This window comes from Pseudorca crassidens, chromosome 8 (genome assembly GCF_039906515.1).
Source record: "Pseudorca crassidens isolate mPseCra1 chromosome 8, mPseCra1.hap1, whole genome shotgun sequence".
NCBI lineage: Eukaryota > Metazoa > Chordata > Mammalia > Artiodactyla > Delphinidae > Pseudorca > Pseudorca crassidens.
In genome coordinates, this window is record NC_090303.1 from 65,064,370 (window position 1) to 65,087,682 (window position 23,313).

The 23,313-nt window shown below is 35.5% G+C and overlaps 1 protein-coding gene across 1 annotated transcript in view; it reads right to left on the reverse strand.

Moving 5' to 3' along the window:
* Positions 1 to 761: 761 nt before the first annotated feature.
* The window catches only part of DPY19L2 (dpy-19 like 2), an 89,571-nt gene continuing 67,019 nt past the window's right edge, over positions 762 to 23,313 (reverse strand). The window contains exons 17-22 of the mRNA XM_067746700.1: positions 21,215 to 21,239; positions 14,561 to 14,680; positions 13,250 to 13,424; positions 9,744 to 9,843; positions 8,302 to 8,427; positions 762 to 2,803 (exon numbers count right to left, since the gene is read on the reverse strand). Of these exons, the coding sequence (XP_067602801.1) occupies positions 2,650 to 2,803; positions 8,302 to 8,427; positions 9,744 to 9,843; positions 13,250 to 13,424; positions 14,561 to 14,680; positions 21,215 to 21,239 (700 nt within the window). The 3' untranslated portion in view covers positions 762 to 2,649. The remainder of the gene's footprint in view (positions 2,804 to 8,301; positions 8,428 to 9,743; positions 9,844 to 13,249; positions 13,425 to 14,560; positions 14,681 to 21,214; positions 21,240 to 23,313) is intronic.

Here is a 23,313-nt window from a genome sequence, read left to right on the forward strand (position 1 = left end):
TATAGTGTCTATTAGCAGCAAAAGAGTACAACACACATATTATTCATTGAAGCTGTACACCAGCTTCTGACAACTCGATGACGGAGGGAATTGCTGAGCTTGTGCACAACTCACTTCTACCCTGATTTCAAATAAACGTGCAAACATATGATGACAGGAAACTAAGGAAAATGCTTCCTTGCACTGAGGAAAAATCTACTCATCACTCAACCCACAGCATTTGTGCATAGTTTTTCAGATTTCAAAAGAATAAACAATCAAATGTATGCAGGTAAGAATCTAATAGCATAATTTATATAAGAGTAAGCAGTAGTGCGGTATGCTTATTTTTTTTAATTAATTTACTTTTGGCTGCATTGGGTCTTTGTTGCTGCGCACAGGCTTTCTCTAGTTGTGGTGAGCGGGGGCTATTCTCTTCGTTGTGGAGCACAGGCTCTAGGGGTGCGGGCTTCAGTAGTTGTGGCACGCGGGGGCTCAGTGGTTGTGGTGCATGGGCTTATTTGCTCCACAGCATGTGGGATCTTCCCGGACCAGGGCTTGAACCCGTGTCCCCTGCATTGGCAGGCGGATTCTTAACCACTGCGCCACCAGGGAAGCCCCACAGAATTGTTTTAAAATGGTCAAAAAAGATCACTGCCAATGTAAACATGGTCAATACATCCAGGAAACTATGATTTCTACCTTCATATCAGAATGATTTCAATTTTAAAATGTGTGTTTAGTAAAGAATGAGGAAAGATAGAAAACACACAAAAGAATCTTCAAGGGCTTTTTTAATTTAAAACATATATAGCACATGAAAATAACAAATTCATATTAATACATTATATTTACATAAAACTTGTTTCAGTTAATACAGCTCATCCATTTTTGTTGTTAAATTCTACCAACTTCTTTAAAATGTTGCCTATGAAAATACCATCCAAAATGTGTCACTTTAATTTCATGAATGTTAGGTGTTATAGCTCTTTGCCTTCTTTGTCCCACACTTACACCAAAATGAATTATTTGAAAATGCTAAAATAAAGCTTTCTTAGTGGCTTAGTGGCTTTGTATTTGTATTAAAATATTTTACAACTATAAAAAGTTTAAAATAATTATATTGGTTTCCCTATATATAAATCCACATAAATATATTTGTATTGCATATTTTATTAGCTAATACAGTTTTTAAAAATATGCTACCAACTTCTTTAAAATATTTCCTATGAAAACATCATCCAAAATCTATTTTAATTTTTATGAATGTTAGGTGTTGTATCTCCTCTCTTTGCCTCATACTTATGCCAAAACAAATTATCTGAAATGCAAATATAAATAAAATTTGGTATGCTTTCTTAGCTGTTTTGTATCTTGTATTAAGATATTTTACAAGTATAAAAGTTAAAAATTTTATTGGTTTTCCTGTATATATTATATATATGTAATCTTCTACCTACTGTAAGTGAACTAATCTACAGAATTTAGTCATTTTGTTATCTCAAATGTAGAGGTCCAAAAAATCAGGGGATTACAAAAATTTCAAGGTGATTAAAGCAGATGCACATTAAAATACTACAGCTATGGCATATTTAACATCCATCAATCAAAGAAAGAGTGTTTATCTTTCCATTTGGCAACAATATCTTCAAGATAACTATTTACCACTTTTCAAAGCACTACTATCAGGTAGGTTTTATACTGGGAGAGAGGATCTATAAAACATTACTGTCCTCATCCAAAACCAAAAATAAATAAAGGACTTTAAAATACATTAATTATGAAAGATGATGACCAGAAAAAATGACTATGTCCAATGAGCTTACAGGGCTTCAAGATGAGAATGCCTTTGCTTCATTCAAGATCTAGAATCTTCAAATTTCATTTGATAAATTTAACTGGATTTTCATTTCTGATTATGTTTAACCCCTACATTTGGCTGTGTACTGTAACAACTTTTATTTTACTTGGATAGTAAAAGAAAAACCACTGAATTCTAAAGACAGATTAATAATCTGTTGAACTCAAATTGAGAACTAATCAGTGAAAAATACTTATCTGGCTCGGTAAATAAATTTAAAGAGATTGAAAACATTACAAAATAAGCTGTTTTGTAAAATATCTAACCTGAAATGATAAAAAAGTTTTTAAAAGCTATTAAAGATCTTTCCTGAGGGCTACTAAAAGCAAAAACAACCTTAATAAACACATGGTTACAAATTTCCTCACAGAGGTAAAGAGGTTGTGATCAGTATCAGGATCTTAAGGAAGTGTCATTTCAGAGACTGCATTAGTCTCTTCTAAGTGGTTTAAAGAGTCTGAGCTGGTACATCCTGGAACTAAGGAAAATCCGAAGCAATTCACCTAGTGGGATACCAAAAGGACTTACATATCCTTGATTTATTCAATTTCATTGTTCTTTTACATATATTTTTCTTCTTTAAAACTTTAAGATGATTTACTCATTTATATGACAAGCTTAATAAGGCTGACATTCAATGGAAAACAATGAAATACTTTACCTTTTAGCAATTAGAAAAATTTAAATCATTTTTATTATCTTCTTTTTAAGGGTCCCTTATTAAAGCTTGTGAATCTTATTAATGTAAATAAACTAAAGTGATTGTTTTTTATGCACCTCTTTGCACCACAGTGTAAAGGGTAGTCTCGTTAGCAGTTAACCTTTAACACTCTGTACATACTATTCTGAAACACTGTGGTGAAGTACGGCCTCTCATCCTTGAGCAAGACGCTACATAAGGGAGGGTTAGCTGAGTTGGAAGGGTCTTCCACATCCCAAATTTCAAGCATACTGCAACCAGGCCTGAAAAAAACAGGCACATATATCTGTATTAAAAATGCATTCATATCTAGAAGAAATATAATTATAAAATATCTCCTAGATTTTTAGAGACTAATTTAATAAATTAAAGATTTAAAAGCATCATTTCAAAAAACGTAAGTTTAAAATTTAGAGATAATAAAATGAAGGTACGCTGCATTTTCGTGTTCCACTTAGTGAAATAACTAATATATTATTGAATCAAATAATAAGGGCTCAATGCACATTCAGAAATATATATTTAAAAATCTACTTTCAAAGTAAAATATAAATGAATATTCTAACTGGTATTGCCATCCAAACATAAGGCCCATTTATAGCAGAATGAGACAAATTAAAGGAAAGTTAATCTAATTCCTGATGAAATTCATATTTCATATTTTTCAGCTTAAATTGACTTGGATTAGCATGAAAACATATATAGTCCAAAGCAGGGAAAAGAAGCTCTTCTGCCAACTTTATTCTCCTCAACTCTTTCCCTTCTGAATGGATTGAATGAAATAATACTTCTCACTAGGCAACAACCTGGCATGAGAGTCATTAAAGGGAAGAAGTCAGGCAAAACTGGTTTCTAATTTTTTAACAGCTATATTGAGGTATAATTTATGTACGATAAAATTCACCCATTTTATGTGTAAAGTTTGATAAGTATGGGCAAATGTGTATAGGTGTGTGAGCACCATCATAATCATAACACAGGGAATTTCCATCACCCCAACAAGTTCCCTTGTAGCAGCCTTTTAGAGTCAGTCCTCTCCCCCAAATATAAACCTAGGCAAGCACTGCACCCTTCTGCACTATAGTATTGCCTTTTTTAGAATATGCTAGATAATGCATATCTAGCATATATTACATACATGGTTACTCACATGGTAACATTGCTATCCTTTCTCCTTCAACCTTTCCTTCATGTATCTGTATTTACAATGCATCTCTTACAGGAAGGACATAGTTGGGTTTTGCTTTTGTATTCAGTCTGTCAATCTCCGACATTTGATTGGAGTGTTTAGTCACCATTCACATTTGCAGGTACTGATATGGTTTGATTTAGGGTTGCCACTTTCCTGTTTTTCTTCTGTTTGTTTCGTATCTTTTTTGATCATCTGTTTCTTTGATTTCTTTTATGTAAAGCAAAAAGGTTTTATTATACCATTCAATTCAGCTACTGGCTTATTTGGGTTTTTTCATTTTGTTTTTTGCTTTTGCATTTTTCAAGTGGTTTGCTCTAGGGATTACAACAGACATCTTCAATGTATCACAATTTACTTTACATTAAAATTGGATTATTTCCAAGGAGGTGTGCCAAGAAGGTGGAGTAGGAAGGCCCTGAGCTCACCCCCTCCCATGGGCACACTAAAATTACAACTATTTACAGAGTAACTATTGATGAGAAAGACCAGAATCTAGCAGAAAAGATCTTATACAACTGAAGATATAAAGAAAGAACCACAATGAGACAGGTAAGCGGGGCAGAGGTGTGGTAATAGTCAAGACTCATCATATACCCAGGTGGGTGACCCATAGATGGGAGGATAATTACAATTGCAGAGGTTCTCCCCAAAGAGTGAAGGATCAGAGCCCCACTTTGGGCTTGGGGTCCTATATCAGGAAGATGAGCCTCCAGGATATTCAGCTTTGAAGGCAAGCAGGGTTTACTTTTGGGAAAGACAGAGGGCTGTGGGAAAGAGAATCCACTCTTAAAGGGTGTACACAAAATCTCATACACTACAGGACCCAGGGTAGAAGCAGTAATCTGAAAGGAGCCTGGGTCAGACCTTCCTGCTGATCTTGGAAAGTCACCCAGAGAGGCAGGAGGCAACTGGAGCTCACCCTGGGGACGTAGATGCTGGTAGCAGCTATTCTGGGGAGCTTGTTCTACCACGTGGACACTGGTGCTGGTAAGTGCCATCGTGGAATTCTTCCTCTAGCTTATCAGCATGGGACCTGTCCCGACCCACCATCCTGTGAGTACCAGTACTGAGAAGACTCAGATCAAGCAGCTAGCCTGACACAGCCCCATCCACCAGCAGGCCAACATCAGCTTTGCTACACCCTGGAACCTATAGCCAGGTGCCTCATGATCTGGCCCCACCCACCACTGGCCAGTAGCCTCCACACAAGGTAGGGCCTGGCAACGAACAGGACTGGGGGCCAGCCACATCTACCTGACCATCCATAGTTCTCAGCCTGCCACAACAGAAGGGCCTGCGCAGCTGACACAGGGGGCAACCCTAGAGCATATAGCTCTGGTGACCAGAGGGGAGTGCACTTCTGGAACCCACAGGATGTCTCCTACAGAAGGTCACTTCACCAAGATTGGGAAGTGTAACCAAACTACCAAATACATAGAAATAATAACGGCAAATTAGGCAAAATGAGATGACAGAGAAATATGTTCCAAAGGAAAAAGATAAAAACCCTGGAAGAAGAATTAAGTGCAGTAGAGATAAGTAATTTCAAATAAAAAGTTCATGGTAATGATCACAAAGATGCTCAAAGAACTTGGGAGAAAAATGGATGAACACAGTGAGAAGTTTAACAACGAGATAGGAAATATAAAGAACCACCAAACAGCTGAATAATACAATAAGTGAAATAAAAAAAAATATACTACAAGGAATCAACAGTAGATTAGATGATGCAGAGGAATGGATCAGTGAACTGGAAGACAGAGCTGTGGATGTCACTGATGCTGAACAGAAAAAAAGAAAAAAAAATTACTGAGGACAGTTTAAGAGACCTCTGAGACAACATCAAGCATACTAACATTCTCATTTTAGGGGTCCCAGAAGGAGGAGAGAGAGAAAAAGGGGCAGAGAACATATGTGAAGACACAATAGCTGAAAATTTCCCTAACCTGTGAAAGGAAACAGACTTCCAGGTACACAGAGAGTCCCAAACAGGATTAACCTGAAAGGTCCACACCAAGACACATTGTAATTAGAATGACAAAAATCAAACATAAAGAGAGATTCTTAAAAGCAGCAAGGGAAAAGCAACAAGTTACCTACAGGTTTTGAGCTATTATGAATAAAACTGCTCTGACACTCTTTCTAGAGAGATGGGGTTTTTTTGTTTGTTTGTTTGTTTGTTTTGCGGTACGCGGGCCTCTCATTGCTGTGGCCTCTCCCGTTGCGGAGCACAGACTCCGGACACGCAGGCTCAGCGGCCATGGCTCACGGGCCCAGCCGCTCCGCGGCATGTGGGATCTTCCCGGACCGGGGCACGATCCCGTGTCCCCTGCATCAGCAGGCGGACTCTCAACCACTGCGCCACCAGGGAAGCCCTAGAGAGATGTTTTAATTTCTCTTATTTAAATTCTTTGGAATGGAACTGCTGAGTAATAAGGTAGATGTGTGCTTAAAATTTTTTAAGATTCCTCCAAATAGTTCTCCAAAGTGGTTGTATCATGTTCACTCCCCTTAGCAATGTCAGAGATTTACAATTATTCTGTATCCTCTCCAATGTATGGTATTTTAGTTTTAAAAATTGTATTTATCGGTCAGTCACACATTTTCTTTGGTGAATTATGTCTTTCCAAGTCTTTTGCCCATTTTCAATTGTACGGTCATTTTATTATTAATTTATAGAATTTCTTTTTTTTTTTTTTTTTTTGCGGTACGCGGGCCTCTCACTGTTGTGGCCTCTCCCGTTGCGGAGCACAGGCTCCGGACGCGCAGGCTCAGCGGCCATGGCTCACGGGCCCAGCCACTCCGCGGCATGTGGGATCTTCCCGGACCGGGGCACGAACCCGCGTCCCCTGCATCGGCAGGCGGACTCCCAACCACTGCGCCACCAGGGAAGCCCCCTATAGAATTTCTTTATATGAACTATAAGTCCTTTATCAGATATATGCTTTCAAATATTTTCTTCTAGTCTGTGGCTTGCCTTATCATTTTCCTAATGTCTTTTTGGTGAAAATATTTCAATTTTGATATATACAATTTATTGATTTTTTAAATCGTTAGTACTCTGTGTTCTAAGAAATCTTTACAATTTTAGCTCTTACATTTAGTTCTATAATCCACATAAAGTTAATTTTTGTATATGGTGTAGTATGGGTCATGGTTTAATTTTTTTCTGTACATTATATCCAGTTAGATCAGCAATATTGTTAAAAGACCCCTTTTTCCATTCAAGTAAAAAATAGTGTTTTAAAATTTTCTTTGTGGTTTTTTTCCTTTGACCCATAAATTACCCATAAGTTTACTGCCTAATTTCCAAATATGCATGGATTTACTAGGTATCTGTTTATTATTGTTTTCTATTTTAATTCTGTATGATTTAAAACCTTTTAAACATATTGAAACCATTTTACAGCCCAGCATATGTTATCTCTTGGTGAACATTCCACATGCCCTTTAAAAGAATGTGTATTCCACAGCTGTTTCCTGTAGTGTTCAATAAATGTCAGTTGGGTCAGGTTATTTGATACTATTTGTTGTTCATCTCTTTTATATGCTTACTGACTTTTTATCTACTTTTCCTAGTAGGGGAAAAAAATGTTAACTTTTCCAACTATAATTAAAGCCTTGCTTATTTTTTCTTTTAGTTCTACACATTTTTATTTTTTGTGCTTTGAAGCTCTGTTTAGAGGTATGCATATTTAAAACTGTTAGATATTTTTGATGAATTAATCCTTTTGTCATCATAAAATGTCCATCTTTATTTGTGACAATATGCCCTGTTTTGAAGTATGTTTTGTCTTAAGCTTTAAATTAATATGATACGCATATACATTATGATATTTCTGTTTCTTCTTTTGCAAGATGCCGTTTCTTCCTATACATATTTATTAGATCTTAAAATTAGATACAAAAATTAGCTACTAAAATTTACGAACTTAGCTCTTCAAAATCTGTTATAGCCAATTCTTAATTATCCATAGGAGAAATGAAAATTCTTAATGCTAAAATTAATATAACTAAGGACTTCTTAAATCAAGGAGACTAAACAAAGGTCTCAAGATATCCATTACACATCTTAGAATTTTATGTATTATTAGAGATTCAAAATTTAGAAATGAAAAAATGTTAATTAGAAATGTTTTCTTATTATGTCCTTTTGAGTTACGTGAAACTTTTCTTATGAGTCTTATAAATCCAATGTAAATCAGCTGTAGTAGCAGAATGCTAATATCTCACTTGGTTGTAAATTCAAATCTGTATTTCAGACATCTAATAAAAGTTATCAAAAAAAATTTAAAGATTATGGAAAAAAGCTACATTTAAGATGTTAAATTAAAATGAAAAAATTAGGATAGCAAAATATACTATACTTTAAAAAAAATTACATTATGCTTAAACAATAGTATAATTTTAATTTCCTACATGAAATAATTTTAAATAAAATACCAGCGCAACAATTTAATGGAATTAATTTAAAATAAAAATTTTTAAAGAATCAGGACTGCTGTAATAAAGTAAAACATTTGTTGTTTTAAAATATACCATATCATATACCACAGGACTCATACTCACTTAGTTCTTACAACACACCACGCCTCTTCTAAAATGTAGTAATTCACATGTAACTCCACCAACTTATCTCTCACTTCTTTTGCAGATTTTCGACTATATGCAGAATAAACTATTTTTGTCCGAGCTCTTTAAATTCAAACAAGTTAAAAAATTTTTAAATAAATGATAATAGATTTGTTACCAAATTAAAACCTCAATGCTTACTGGATGGAGCATTGATTATATATGACCCCAAATAGCATGAATTATTTTGGGAATAGCAATTGCCACATATCTATTTATATTTTGCATGTGCTTAAACTTACAGCAATTTGATTTTTGCAGGTACTGCTTATTAGTGTATAAACCAGTTTAGAGTCTAGAGGTAGGTAGCAGTATAATAGTTCAGAATATAAAATTTGCTTTGCATAATTCATAAAATAATTAATCTGGAACAAATTCAGATAGAGGCTAAATATAGTGAAAATATAGATTTCAGTAGATAATTTCATTCATAGAAACTCTGAAAAGCATATGAGTTGAAGCTGAATGTAGCAAATAGAACAATTAGACAGTGGGCATCTAGGGTAGTAGTCATGTAGAGAAAGCAACTTAACAGAAGCTTGAGAGACAGGGATGCTTACCAAAATATGGTACAACAGATGGTTTAGCCCTAAATGGGGTTTTTTTATAAAATCCTGAACAAATTATCAATTATGCATTAGACTTTTCTTAGGATTTCAAGCATACAGAATGCCCAATCTCTACAACCAAACATAAAACTTTAAATAATTTAAAATATTACCTCTAACAATAAGCCAAAAATACATTAAAAGGAAATGATTACCCAATTACTAGAATGATTAAAATAATTTTTAAAAGTCAGTCATTTAAGGAAAACAAAACTTTCAGACCTCAGTGGAAGCTAGAGTTCCCATAATCAGCTAGGAAAAGAGCACCCCAAAGTTTCATAAAAGCATTTAATATAGCAAATTTCATGTACCTTTTCTATCTGTTAAAAAAGGCTAATCATTGGCCACAAGTAAGATGAAGAATGGTTTCTTAAACCAGGCAGAGGGGCTGTGGAATCTAGAACAGGGGTTGGCAAACTATGGCCATGAGCCAAATCTATCCCCACTCTTATTACTATTACTTAGGAGCTTCACTGGAACACACACCCACATAAACACACAGAGGCTAGTCATAAATGTGACATATTTTTCACTTTGAGAAAAACTGGGTGTTGCTTCTTTCAGTTTTCAGAGGTTTATTAAGGTTACTTTAAGTCAACAGGTACGTATTGTAAGTTCTGAATGGTTATTATTCTTTAACTTCTAGCACAAATATGAGGATAAGAGTGATTGTGTGTGTGTGTGTGCATGTGTGTATAAAAATTTCCCTATTCCTATGAGTCAGGAGAAGTCGTTAGTGTGTCTGGTTGAAGTATTCTATCAGTTGCCCACCTCAAGCCTGCATCCTCATAATGTGGGTGATTCACAATGGGGTGAAGAGTGGAGAGCTTGACACTTGCCATTGTAGGCATGGCACCAGCAAAAACAGCATCTGGAAAACAAGATTATATTCCTTAACAACATGTTTTAAAGAAAACCAAAAGTTACCTATCTGTAATATTTGAACCCAGATTAAGAAAGACGAAGTACATTTAAATAATAATCATTGGCAGCATTCTTTTTCTTCGCTTAATATTTACTGATGGTCTACACAATAGCCAACTTTCATTAAATGTTATCTTGGTGCCAGGAACTGCTAAATACTTTTACTAGGATTATAGAATTTAATTTGCACAGCTTTGAGGTGGGTTCTATGTATTCTTATTTTGTACATCAGGAAGCTGAGACACAGCAAAGTTAATTAAGTGACTTGCCCAAGACTGCACAGCTAGAAAGTATCAGGGCCTACCCTCTTAGCCACTTCACTACAGCATTCTACCATGTTCAAGCGCTATACTAAGAGACAGCACTACAAAGACACACAGGACTGGAAAGAATTGTAAAATTTGATATCTTGTTCCAATAGTTTAAAGTTCTAGGAACTGGGAGACTATTATAAAGGGCAAGTCTTACGGTACATGTTTTAAAGTGACTTTTGTGGGTTGTGAACTGTAATCTTGAGAACTTTCCAGATGAAAGCATTGTTTTCTTCCCTCAGATCACCTTTAAATATTCATAAATAAGTTTTCTTAGTTTCTGTTTGACTTTATAAATGTATACATTTCATCAAACAATTTCATTACTTGTTAGTAGTACTTTCTGAAGTAATAGCTTGTATAAATGTATTGCCTTTTGGTTATAACTAGTCTTACACCAAAATCTACTGTCTGGCTTCAGTTTTAGTTCTGTCTCTTGGGAGACAAAAAGACCAAACGCTTACTTCCTGGCACTCGTGTACAATAAATGATTACATGATTAGCAAGGTTATCGTCATTTTTAATCAGCACAGTAAAATCACTAATAAGAACAAGGCATATTATTCAGATCTACTGTAAATAATTGAATGTTTACTTTCAAATGTAATTAAGCATTCTAAATGTAACTTTGGAGACTTCCCTGGTGGTGCAGTGGTTAGAAGTCTGCCTGCCAATGCGGGGGACCATGGGTTCGAGCCCTGGTCCGGGAAGATCCCACATGCCACAGAGTAACTAAGCCCGTGCGCCACGACTGCTGAGCCTGCGCTCTAGAGCCTGTGAGCCACAGCTGCTGAAGCCCACGTGCCTAGAGCCCATGCTCCGCAACAACAGAAGCCACTGCAATGAGAAGCCCGCGCACTGCAACGAAGAGTAGCCCCTGCTCACTGCAACTAGAAAAAGCCCACGTGCAGCAACAAAGACCCAATGCAGCCAAAAATAAATAAATAAATGGATACATTTATTTAAAAATAAATAAGTAAATAAATAAATATAACTTTGCATGAATATCTCTTTATATGCCTTAAATTTGAAAATACATAAATAAATTGAAGTAGATGTGTATTTATTATTGTAAGATTCAATAATTAATGATGAAAAGCTCTTAGGCTAGAGCAGTGGTTCTCAACCAGAAGTGATTTTGTTTCCTAGAGACACTGACAACTTCTGGAGATATATCTGGTTAGCACACTGTGGGGGGAGAGGGGCTACTGACATCTACGGGTAGAAGGAAGGAATGCTGCTCAATATGCTGCCAATGCACAGGGTAGCCCCAAATATCAACAGTGCCAAGCTTGAGAAACTCTGGGCTAGAAGGACCCAAAGCTCAGGGCCAGGGTCATCCAGAAGAAACTAGGTAAGCCTGTCCAGCAAGAACTGGAACCACTGAGAAGCAACCATCTATGAAACAGAGAGAAGGGGAGAGAGAATACTCCCCAAATGCTTCTTTCCTCTTGGGGGCAAAGTAAACATGAGTGTGACAGGGAAACAATAGGATCTTTTCTATAATATATTTAAATCTCCACTTAGCTTACCGCATGTATTAGAAAAAAATTATCCCTTTGACTTGACAGAGCCTCACTAATACATACATGACTTGGTAAGTGGACCACAGGCTGGATATCAGTTCCCACTTGTCCTCCCAACTGAGCACCTTTGTGCTGTGTACAAATTATACAACCTTACATGGTAGACCTGAATGTAAGCTCTAGTTCCACCTTTACTATAGAATTTAATAACCCATGTGGTAACCATGACAGGACTCATAATACAGCGATGAGAAAGATTGGTAAGATCAAAGAAGAGGCAAAAATGAGGTAGGAGTTTGTGAGAGTTATCTCAGAAGGGTAAGTTGCCAAACATAGGCTCTCTCTGCCAAGAACCCAAGACAAACACTGGAACAAAGAAAGACACAAGCAAACATGGAAAGAGCAGGTATCTTTTAAAGCTTTGGAAAAACAGCTGTAAGTGGGGAGGGGCAAGGGAGAGTAAAGGGACTAGCTACCTTGTACAACTGTACTACAGGGAAAAAGTCAGTAAAATGTTAATTCAAAAATTCTGATTAAACTAACCTGGAAGCTCTAAGTGATGAGGCACTGTCACCTACACCCTTTGAAAGCCATAGGCCAAATATCTGAGTTGAAGTTCATAAGAGTTTACCTTAATGATAGCTAGTTAGTAAAATGATGACTACCAAATAAGAGATAAGAAGAAACTGGCTCAAGGAGTCACAGGATAAATTTAAATAAACCATAGTGAAGAACTTGTGCCAGAAAAAAATTATGAAACGTCAAAAATTGTCTAGGACAAGACTATAGGTTACTTACAGAAAATAATGTACAATATATTTATCCTCTGGAAAGGTATTTAAAAGTGAAATAAATATCAATCTGCTTGAGGTGGTTTTGGACAAAGATAGCAAGAAAAGAAGATAAGCTAAAAGAATATTTTAAAGTATTTAAAAATAGCATGTATACTCATCTTTTTGAGATGAATTAGTGAAGAAAACAGAATATCCAAGATTTTAACTCTTCTCCATGTGACTGGTCTTACAGACATGGAGCAGAGAGTAGGCACTGAATGGAAGTGAAGGGAGGGGTATTGTTAACCTCCCCAGTCAAAACTATCTTCTCCAGTGGCCTGTCACAAGGTGTGAAAGTTGTCATTAAAGGTTTTTTTTTTTTCTTTGAGGTGTCACTGTTATGGTTAAAATACAATAATCTCAGAGTTACAGCACATAACTTGTGGACAATCAATAACTCTTAAAGTCAGTTAAAATTCTTTTCGACAGGTACCTAGGAGGGGTTTAAAGATGACACAAAACCACCTTTTAAAAAGGTTTGATTTGGTGAACACTGCAATTACCATGCTCAAAATCTGTGAAGGTATGAATGCATATGTATTTTAAATTTTTATATATATACACACATACACATATATATGAAATGATAACTGTACAATATATGCAAATGTATAATGACATATAATAATAATGTGTGTGCGTGAGTGTGTGCTAGCTATACGTATAACCAAACAGCTACATACCCGGTCTGGTATTGTGTTTGATCCACTGTATCAGTTCTTCCTGGGGCAAATTATTAAATTCTCCTATTATGTTCCATTGATTATGGAGGTTTGTACAACCTTGTATTGACATCACTGTTAGAATGCCAAAGATAACATTCTCAAAACGAACTCTCCGAAAAAGCCAGCCAAAGAGCTGAAATGAAAGAAACCAATTATTTATAATTCTTATATGAAGGAGGCTATTGGGTCAATAATAAATTACCACCTTTCTACCTAAACCAAGGTGGATTACCATTTGATACTAACAATATACAGAATATAATAATCATCACCTATTGTTTAAAAACAGCAAATATTTTGGAATTGGAGTCCAGTTAAAAATGGAGCTTTCTGGGCTTCCCCGGTGGCACAGCGGTTGGGAGTCTGCCTGCCAATGCAGGGGACACGGGTTCGTGCCCCAGTCCGGGAAGATCCCACATGCCACAGAGCGGCTGGGCCCGTGAGCCATGGCCGCTGAGCCTGCGCGTCCGGAGCCTCTGTTCTGCAACAGGAGAGGCCACAACAGTGAGAGGCCCGCGTACCGCAAAAAAAAAAAAAAAAAAAAGAGCTTTCTTTCCTCTTAAAAGAAATAAAGAAGGAATACCTGATCCTTCTGGTACTGATTTACTACCAGGAATTAAGATTAGCAAATCACAATTCTGAAACATCCTGGAACTAAATCCATAACATCTGGCTGCCTTTTATGGACATCTTGAATAACTAGGGAAACCTCATTAGTACTGACAAGTATATTCCTCTCAGGAATATAAGCATTATGATATTCTAAGGCAAGACACTTACAATCAAAACTAAATAAGGTGTCTCTAGAAGTAACTTGGTCCCAAAATTCTAGCTACTTTGTCTAGCTCTTTTGCATACAGTAACAGAACCCCAGAATTGACAATTTTCCCCCACGAATTATCCAAGCCCAACAAGACAACACTAGAGCAATTACGCTGCGTCTTCTCTAGTATTACAAGAGCACTTGAGGATAGTTTTGACGGGCCAAGAATCTCTTACACTGACCTGAACTTCAAAAAACTATATTTGTGGAGAGGATACTAATAGAGGGGAAAGTCATAGAATTATCAGCTAAAATCTAGGAATAATTTTCAAAGCTACCTGAATTTACTTTTCTTACTCTATAATGAATCATGAACTAACATTTTACATCATTTAAGATAAAAACACCTAGTGTTTTTATGTTTTGGATTACTCAGCAAAGCCATGGTAACTACACCGTAGTTGCTGTAGTGTTATAGTGTAGTTATACAAGAATGAATACCTTACCCGCCGAGAGCATATCAAGGAAGCCATAACACACATGTGAGGTGTCAAAAAGAGCTTCAGCCTCATAATTAAAATGGCAAGGGAAGCAAATGCAAACAACTGCAATATGTGAAAAATTAGCTATAAAAACACAAAACAAAATTACATTTTCACTTTATATGTTTTTTAATTAATATATGTAAAATAAAGTATATTAAAACTATTATTCACTAGGACAAGGATCTTTTAAGTTATTAATAAGTCTACTAATATTTATTCATTCATTCAACAAAGATTTATCAAATGCCTGCTATATGCCAGGTGCTGTTCTGGATGCTTTGGATATAGTAGTGAACAAAACAACACTGAGCAATTCCTGTCCTATGAGGCTCACATTTTAGTACATTTACTAAGGAGAGACAAAATAAATAGACATAGCAAATAACAAAATCTATCATACAGTCTATCAGAAAGTGGTAGGTGCAATGGAAAGGGAAGCAGAGCCAGGAAAGGAGACTGAAGTGCAGGGTGTGGTGTGAGACCACAGGCAGGAGAAGTTGCAAGTGTAATTAGGATCATCAGAGTGGGCCTCTTCAAAGAGGTGGCATTTGAGCAAGGACCTACACCAGGTGAGAAAGGGAGTCACAGAGACATAAAAATATGGGATGCTTCACAAATTTGTGTCATTTAGTCAGCAACAAAAATCATAACACAAACTAGATTATTTTAGAAGTAGTGGAATTGTATCAATACTTGTACTAATTAGTAGGACACCCCATTTTAAGATGGGGTTCCTCTGAGCAAAGGTTTCAAACAAAACTTTTCTAACAGACATATTCATAAAATTTCAACAAACTCCTCACTAGAAAAATGGACAAAGAATTAATACAACCAAAAGTAAGCACAACTAAATATTCATGTTCTAATTCACTAATATTCAAACAAATTAAATAGTAAAGATAATATTTTCACCTATAAAATTGACAAATATTAAATTAATAGAGTGTTAGAGAGTATGCCATGAAACACACCAAAATAATTGGTATATTTCTGTAATTCAGTAATATTTATCAAGACCCTAGAAAAGAGCCAGCTCCTTTGACTAAAATTTTGGTTCTAGGAATTTAACTTAAGAGAATAATCAAAACACAAAAATGCTTCTACAAAGATGATCGCTGAAATGAATTTTTCACAGCAAAAACAGAAACAACCTAAGTGACCAATATAGAGGACTAAGTAAATTATTGCATTTTCACATGTATACAACCATTAAAAGATTACATACTGGAAGATTATTTAATGGCATGGAAAAGTTTTCAGAATATAAAACTCTATACTATAATAATATTAATTCTATGAAAACCATCTATGTGTGTATATACATGCACAGGGGGAAAAGGCTGTAAGAGAATATACCTAAAAAGTTAACAGAAATTATTTCTGAATGGTGATTTTTCTCATTTTTCAAATTTTAAAGACACTTGCTATTCTTATAATCAGAAATATATAATTTATATTTAAAACAGAATGGCAAAAACTGTACCTAAAGTTATCTTTTTTCCTTTTCTAAATGGTATTTGAAATGGAAAATCTGTTAATTTTTTAAATAATTCTTGAACCCAGAGTTGGAATGTGGAACATTTATTTCAAAATCAATCCTTCATTTTTCTTTAGTCAAACTCACCTTTGGACAAAATTAGGAACATGTTTTGGAGAGAAGACAAGACATCAACACACTTCATCCTCAAATAGGTCCTTTTGTTTAGGACCGCTAAATCACAGATTGATAGGTTATGTGAGCCATCTACTTTAATCATCTATCCAAAACAGGGATCACTTCTATAAATCTATCAACTGAATATTCACTATTTCCTGAAAAGGAATATGCCATAGGAGTACCTATTACAAAGACGGATAGCTGTATATGTTAGAAAATCTTTTCTAAAACAGAACTAATGTTTTCCTGCAACTTCCACACCTCTGGAACTGCACAAAACTGGCCTAAACCCATTTGTGCATGACAGTTCTCGATTATCTAAATACTGTAATTATGACTTTGCATTATTCCCACCTTCAACCTTAGAAAGCTTTCTATCTTTAGAGTAAATATTCAGAAAAATTCAATTATTAGTTGTGTGTTGTCATAATTCTGGTTGCCCTGCTCTGAATGTGGTACAGATTGTCCATCATCTTCTTAAAATGTGGCATCTAGAAACAGACCATAATAGATAACGGATAATCGATACAAATACACATCTGAATTCTCCCAGTATTCCTTCCTTTGGTTATTTTGAGCCACAGGATGACACTATCATTTCCTCCCCTAACTTCTGTTACTTCTACTTTAGCAACAATTTCTCACATGACCAAAATCAAATCCAAGGTAGTAATACTCCTTGACTTTCCTCTATCATCTAAAGGCTGAAGGAAGGACTGTTTTCATATGGAGACTTGAAAGATCCCCACCATTACCTTGTCTTCCCTGAATGATGCTTTTTGTGGCTGGATGACACAGAACAGCTATCCCAAATGGCATCACTTACGTTTGTTTTCTATTCTCACCCAAATGCTCCTAAGCATTCACTTACCCTCAGGCTACGATTTTCCATAAAGCTCTTTTGCCATAGTTATTTTATCTTCCATTCTGTAAGACAGCCTTCTTTTTAACTACCAAGTGGAGGACAGAAGGCTACAGTCAAAAAGTATAGTACAAAAATCACTATTGTATGTATGCCATTGTCAATCTGGTACCTCTTGCCATATAAAAATTACTAGGAAAATTCTCACAACATTTTTTAGAGGCTGGAAGGAAGGAAGAGAAGCTCAGGGAACTGTTTACTACTCATCTTTGGAATAAGTGAGCCCAACTGGGTAAAATGTGAGGTAGCAGCTACCGAGCAGAAAGAAAGCAAGGACTAACTAAAGCCAGTCCAAATAGCGAGTTGTTCCTGTCAAAATTACCTCACATGACAGTGTGAAGATATCTTGAGAACATGCTAAAGAGATGCCCTTCACTGGCACAGTTAACAGGGAGCAGAATATTAGATCTGAAATTTTGATCCAGAAGGCACACTAACTGTAAAAGTGGATATTTACACAATGCTTAACTTAGACTAGGCATTATTGTAAGGACCTTTCATGTAACTCATATAATCCCATAGCAACCATACGAAGATAAGTACTATTATGATTGTTGTTGTTTTTGTTGTTCCCCAAAAGATGTAAAATAACTTAGCCAATATCACATGCTGAGTAAGTGGAATAACAAAGATCTGAGTCCAGTCTAGCTTCTGAGTCATTGTCTTTAACTACTACCCTATACTTTCTCTCCAAACAATAAACTATTCAACAACATAGTTCTATTAGTCTGTGAATACAGAAGTGTACAGATTCCCAAAATATGTCACTCAATATCAGTTTCTCAAAAGAAGTAATTCTTCCCCCAAATTCCTTATCATTTCACTTCTTCAACTGAATAGCTCTATATAAGTTCAGATGCCTTCAGCTGTATGTCACAGAAAGCTCTTTGGCTGTAAGTAATAGAAAAACCTTGTTTATAATAGAAAACACAAACTAAACAGACTTCAAATATAAAGGATCTAATATAAACTAATCACGTAATATAATAAACTAGGGATTAGAAAAAATTGAAGGCTGATGCAGGACTTTCTGTCATGGACAAAATGAGATATGAGTGGGTCAAAAGAATATTCAGGAGTGAATACTCTGAATGTTCTCTCTCCCTAGCCAATCTTCTCACCAGTTCTTCATAGTATTAGGACATTCTGGGACTAAATATTTTTCCTAAATCTCTTTCCTTTCTTTTCTTCCCTGTGAATTACTAGGTACTCCTTCACTAATTTCTAAGCCCATAACATAGAAAAGTTGGCTAAAAGAAACAAATCTGATGTAATAAATAAAACACAAATACATTAAATTATGAGGAAAAATCACAACAGTATCCATTAATCTAACAAACTTTAATAATCAATATCATACCAGTAGGGGTTAATTTAGTGAGTTGAGGTTTGCAGACTATCCCTGATTCAGAGGGTTAGCACAAAGCGAGGAATTTAGAACTTACCCCCAGTGAAAAAATTATCCTCAGGGATCCTCACCTAATTTTGAAACAAGCTGGAATGTACAATCTTTGGCTATCATATCACATTCAGAGTGAATCAGGGTTTGTGCCTCTCACATCCTATCATCCCTAAGGTGAAAACAGTCCCATCCCAAACCAAACAGATATTTATCAAGTGTGAGTCACAAGTGGAAGTGGGATTAGGAGCCACTTCATTGCTACTGCCCAGAAATCTATCATCTCCTTCCATAAGACCTACTATTTTTAGAAATTTAAATCTCTAATCTGCCTATACATCAGGAGTTTAGCATACCCTCTTTAGTTTGAAAAAATTAAGAGATTTGCTATCACTGTCTTTTCGGTCAGCTTGACTTCTTACTGCCTTTTAAAAAACCATCTTCTTTACTGCCAACAGACTTAAAGATCTGACCATACCATCTCCAACTTAACAACAAAGTCCAGAATGAAGCCCAGCTGCTTTGCATACAAAGGCATCATACTCTGAACGCTGCTTTCTTTTCCCATCTTCTTGTCTTTTTTATGCATCAGCAACACTGATTTGCCTGTAGCTCTGGATAAATTTACTACCTTCTGTCTTCTTTGCACATGTGCATCCTTTGACTTTGGTAAACTCTTCCTCTATAGTCATCTGAAAAGCCTTTCCCTAACTACCCCATCCCTTCCAAACACAGATTTAATCACTTCTTCTTCTGTACTACTTTTGTATCTTCCTTTGTCATTGCACATATAATTATGTGGTCACATTTTTTTCCCTCTACTATACCTTAAATTCCATAAAAGCAGAAACCTGGTGTATAGTAGGCACATAATAAAGACTGAACTGATAAGTATGCAGAATTAATAGAAAAAAGAAAAATGGGCAAAACAAGGACAAATGGAGAAATGAAAGAAAATGAGAAGGTAGCAAACTATATGAGAAAGAGAGGCAGAAACTTAAGGAATACTATATTTCTAAAAAGAGGTGGGTTTTAAATATTGTATGATAAAATATGAAGTACGAATGTGTACTAGTAAGTAAAGCTGGATAATGTGACATGCCTAATTTACATAAACGCAGTTCACATTAGGTGGTATCAGAGTGAATGGCCAACAGCATGGATTTTGCTGCTACACTGCCTGGGTTCATAGTCCTTGGCTCTATAGAGCTAAGGCCACTTTAGCTTTGTGACCTTAGGCAAGTTATCAATACTTAACCTCTCTATGCCACAGTTTTTTTCATCTGTAAAATAAAAAAATAATAGTACTTACCGTCAATGGGTTGCTGTGAGAATGAAATTATCAAATAACTTCCCCCAAAATGCCCTGCACATAGGAAGCAGTAAGTGCTGACTACTCCTCTGAGAGCACTGGAAATGGATTGCTAGTGGTTAAATGCAAGATTTACTGCAAATTAGCTATGAGACTTTAGGTAAACTACTTAATTTCTCTAGGTCTCTAGTCCTTGGCAGAGATCCCTTTGCTCTCTTTCCTACACACACAGCAAAACTCCATTTCCCAGCCTCCCTGGCAGTCAGGTGTGGCCATGTGCCTGAGTTCTGGCTGTGAGAAGGAAGTGATGTGCATCTATCTTTTCCAGCCTTACAAAGCCTCCAGTGCACAATCTTCCATGTTCTTTCTCCTTTGCTGCCTTGTACACATCAAGCCTGAACACCACATATTGAAGATGGCAGAGCCATAGATGGAAGGAGTCTGGGTCCCTCAAATACTGCTTGTTGGAGAACTACCTGCTAATCAGGAACTCCGGTTTTAACCTTATGTGAGCAAAGAATTAAATTTCTACTGATTTAAGTCATTTTAATGTTAGTGTTTATCTCTGTAACATCTAATATCATTTAATTAACATAATTTTCTTATTTGCAAAGTGGGAGTAATATTATTATGAGAATCAAAACAGTACAGTACATGGCACATAGTAACTATTTAAAAAATATTAGTTATCATCATAAGCTATTCCTATTAAGTTCAAATTCAGTTGCCCTCTCTTGTAAATTTGACCTGCCACTTAAGACTCAAAGTTCTATTATTTAGGAAATTGTATTTCTAGCCCATGATGATCTTTCTCTTGTATGTCACAAAATAATTTAGCACCATAAGAAAGGCTATGTTGTTTTGCTCTCCATTGAAAAATTAGACATTTCTGAGAGCAGGAACATCGCTATACCATCTGTTGTATCCTATAACACGGCTAAGCTTGTAACTGGTTGACCATCAGGTCTGTGTGTGGCAAAAACCCACCAGTTACAGGGCCACGGGTACCTACCCTGATGGCTTGTAGCTGATTAGCTCAGCGGGTTAGAAATTAATGTTTGTTATTGTTGAATGAATGAAGGAAGGTAATTTAATTTAATTATACTCTGTGGTCATAAATCAGCCTTCTGGCTGTCAAGTCCTTACTACTGTTCAAAACTGAGAGCAGATTAAAAAGTGGGAAGGATGAGCAGAAATTTATTACCAGTGCTGAAGCACTTAAGCACTGATGTTGGTGTATCAACAGCAGAGTTATACCTTTGTGAATTATCCTTGAACTAAAATATAATACACAAATCTAGCAGAGATTAAAAAGAAAGTTTTACCTCACCACGTTCAAGGAGATGTTTTCTGGAATAAAACAAAAATATTCTCTATTTACTGACTGTCCATTATACTATGATTACATCAAAATGAACTTCCATTTATTTGTTCTTATATTTTAAATAAATAAATATATAAATAAATAAAGCTATCAGATAATATTACTAAAAATTATGGCAATTTAAAAGGCATGATTTATAGTCATTCTATTTAAAGTATATCAAAATGCTGTTCTTTGGTTAACATAAAATGGGTTTTACTGATTGCTGAAAACTGTATCTCTGGAGACATAAATGAATAAAAAGAATATCTATTAAATATTCAACCATATACAGAATATATAATGCTTTATATAAGCACTGCTGTGACTTTTGAGTTGTTTTTATTTTTCACAATTACTAACATGAACATCCTTGTACTTAAAACTCTGTGAGCATCTCTGAGTATTTCCTTAGGATAAATTTCTAGAATAAAAGTTACTAGGTAAAGCTTATAAATATTTTTAGTTCCACAAAAGTTGTCTAACAAATTTTCTAAATATTTATGTCTAAAAATTTACTAAATTTTTATGGCATACCTACTGTGTTCCAGGCACTGTGCAGTGAGCACAGTGTGAACAGAATAGATACTGTTCTTATCCTCATAGAGTTTATGTTAGATCCAGACAAGAGATACAAGACTACTTATTTTATTGCCCATTGTAAAGACTGAATATTTCAGTCTTTGCAGGATGAGAGGCCTTCTCATATGGATTTTTGGGTTGGAGAGAGAAGTAAGACAGTATAAATAAGAAAGTAAGAAGTATAAGGAAGTTCAGGGGCACTCACAGATCCAGAGATTTTTTAAGAAGAGTAGTGGAGGGAAGGCCTCTTAGAATAGTAGTGAAATCACCAAATTATTTTTCCAACCTTGCAAGTCCTTCCTGAGTTTATGCAGTCAAGGGTGGAGGTGGGGGTGAATGGATGGGTTCCCACATGTCCTGAAATCTGCCAGTCACAACAGACTCTTATAGTGAGCTACTGCATGAAGGGAGAGGCCTGGTAGGTAAGTATTATAATCACCAATGACCCCAACAATAAGTATGGATACAAATAAATCTAGTAACTAATTTAGAATATCAATATACAACCAAATCATGAGACACAAATAGGATGAAAGAAAAACATCAAGATAAATGAGCAAATGAACTGAACACTCGAGAAAGAGTTAATATAAGGAATAATAGTATTAAATGAAAATTTCAATTATTATCTTCACAGAAGTCTAAGAGGATTCTGCATCCATTCAATTAAAACAAGCTGCAGTAAAAAAGAGCTTTCAGAAATTATGAAAAAACATATTTGCCTAATTTAAAACCTTAGAAGAAGGTTGAATAGCAGAATTTACACAGCTGAAATTGGTCATTTTGAAGACCCAATCATAGAATTCTCTGAGAACATAAGAAAAAAAGAAATAAAAAATATGATAAAAGCAATAATATATGTTCAAAAAAGAGAGGCTAAAGCAAAAAAAAAAAAAAAAAAAAAAAAAAAGAGAATAACTACCCCCTGAGCTAAAGAAAGATTTGAGTGTTCAGATTAAAATGCCCATGAATAAACATATAAATAACAGGGTAGAAATCTTATTTAGGGAACAATGGCTGAAACCTTGCTAACTCTGGGGAGATATGGACATCCAAGTAGAGGAGGCTCATACGTGACCTTTCCCAAATTCACTAGATACATTATAATAAAACTGTCAAAATCAAAGACAAAAACTGAACTTTGAAAACGCAAATCATCTCATATAAGGAAACCCCTGTAAGCCTATCAGCAGATTTCTCAAAGGAAACCTTGGAGGCCAGGAGAGAGTGGGATATTCTAAGTGCTCAAATAAAAAATCTGCCACCTAAGAATACTTTACCTAGCAAAGCTGTCCTTCAGATGAAGGTGAGAAAGACTTTCCCAGACAAACAAAAGCTGAGGGAGTTCATCATCACTAGACCTGCCTTATAAGAAATGCTAAAGGGAGTCCTTCAAGCTGAAACGAAAGAACGCTAATTAGTAACATGAACACACATCAAAGTACAAAACTTGCTAGTAAAAGTAACTACACAAATTCA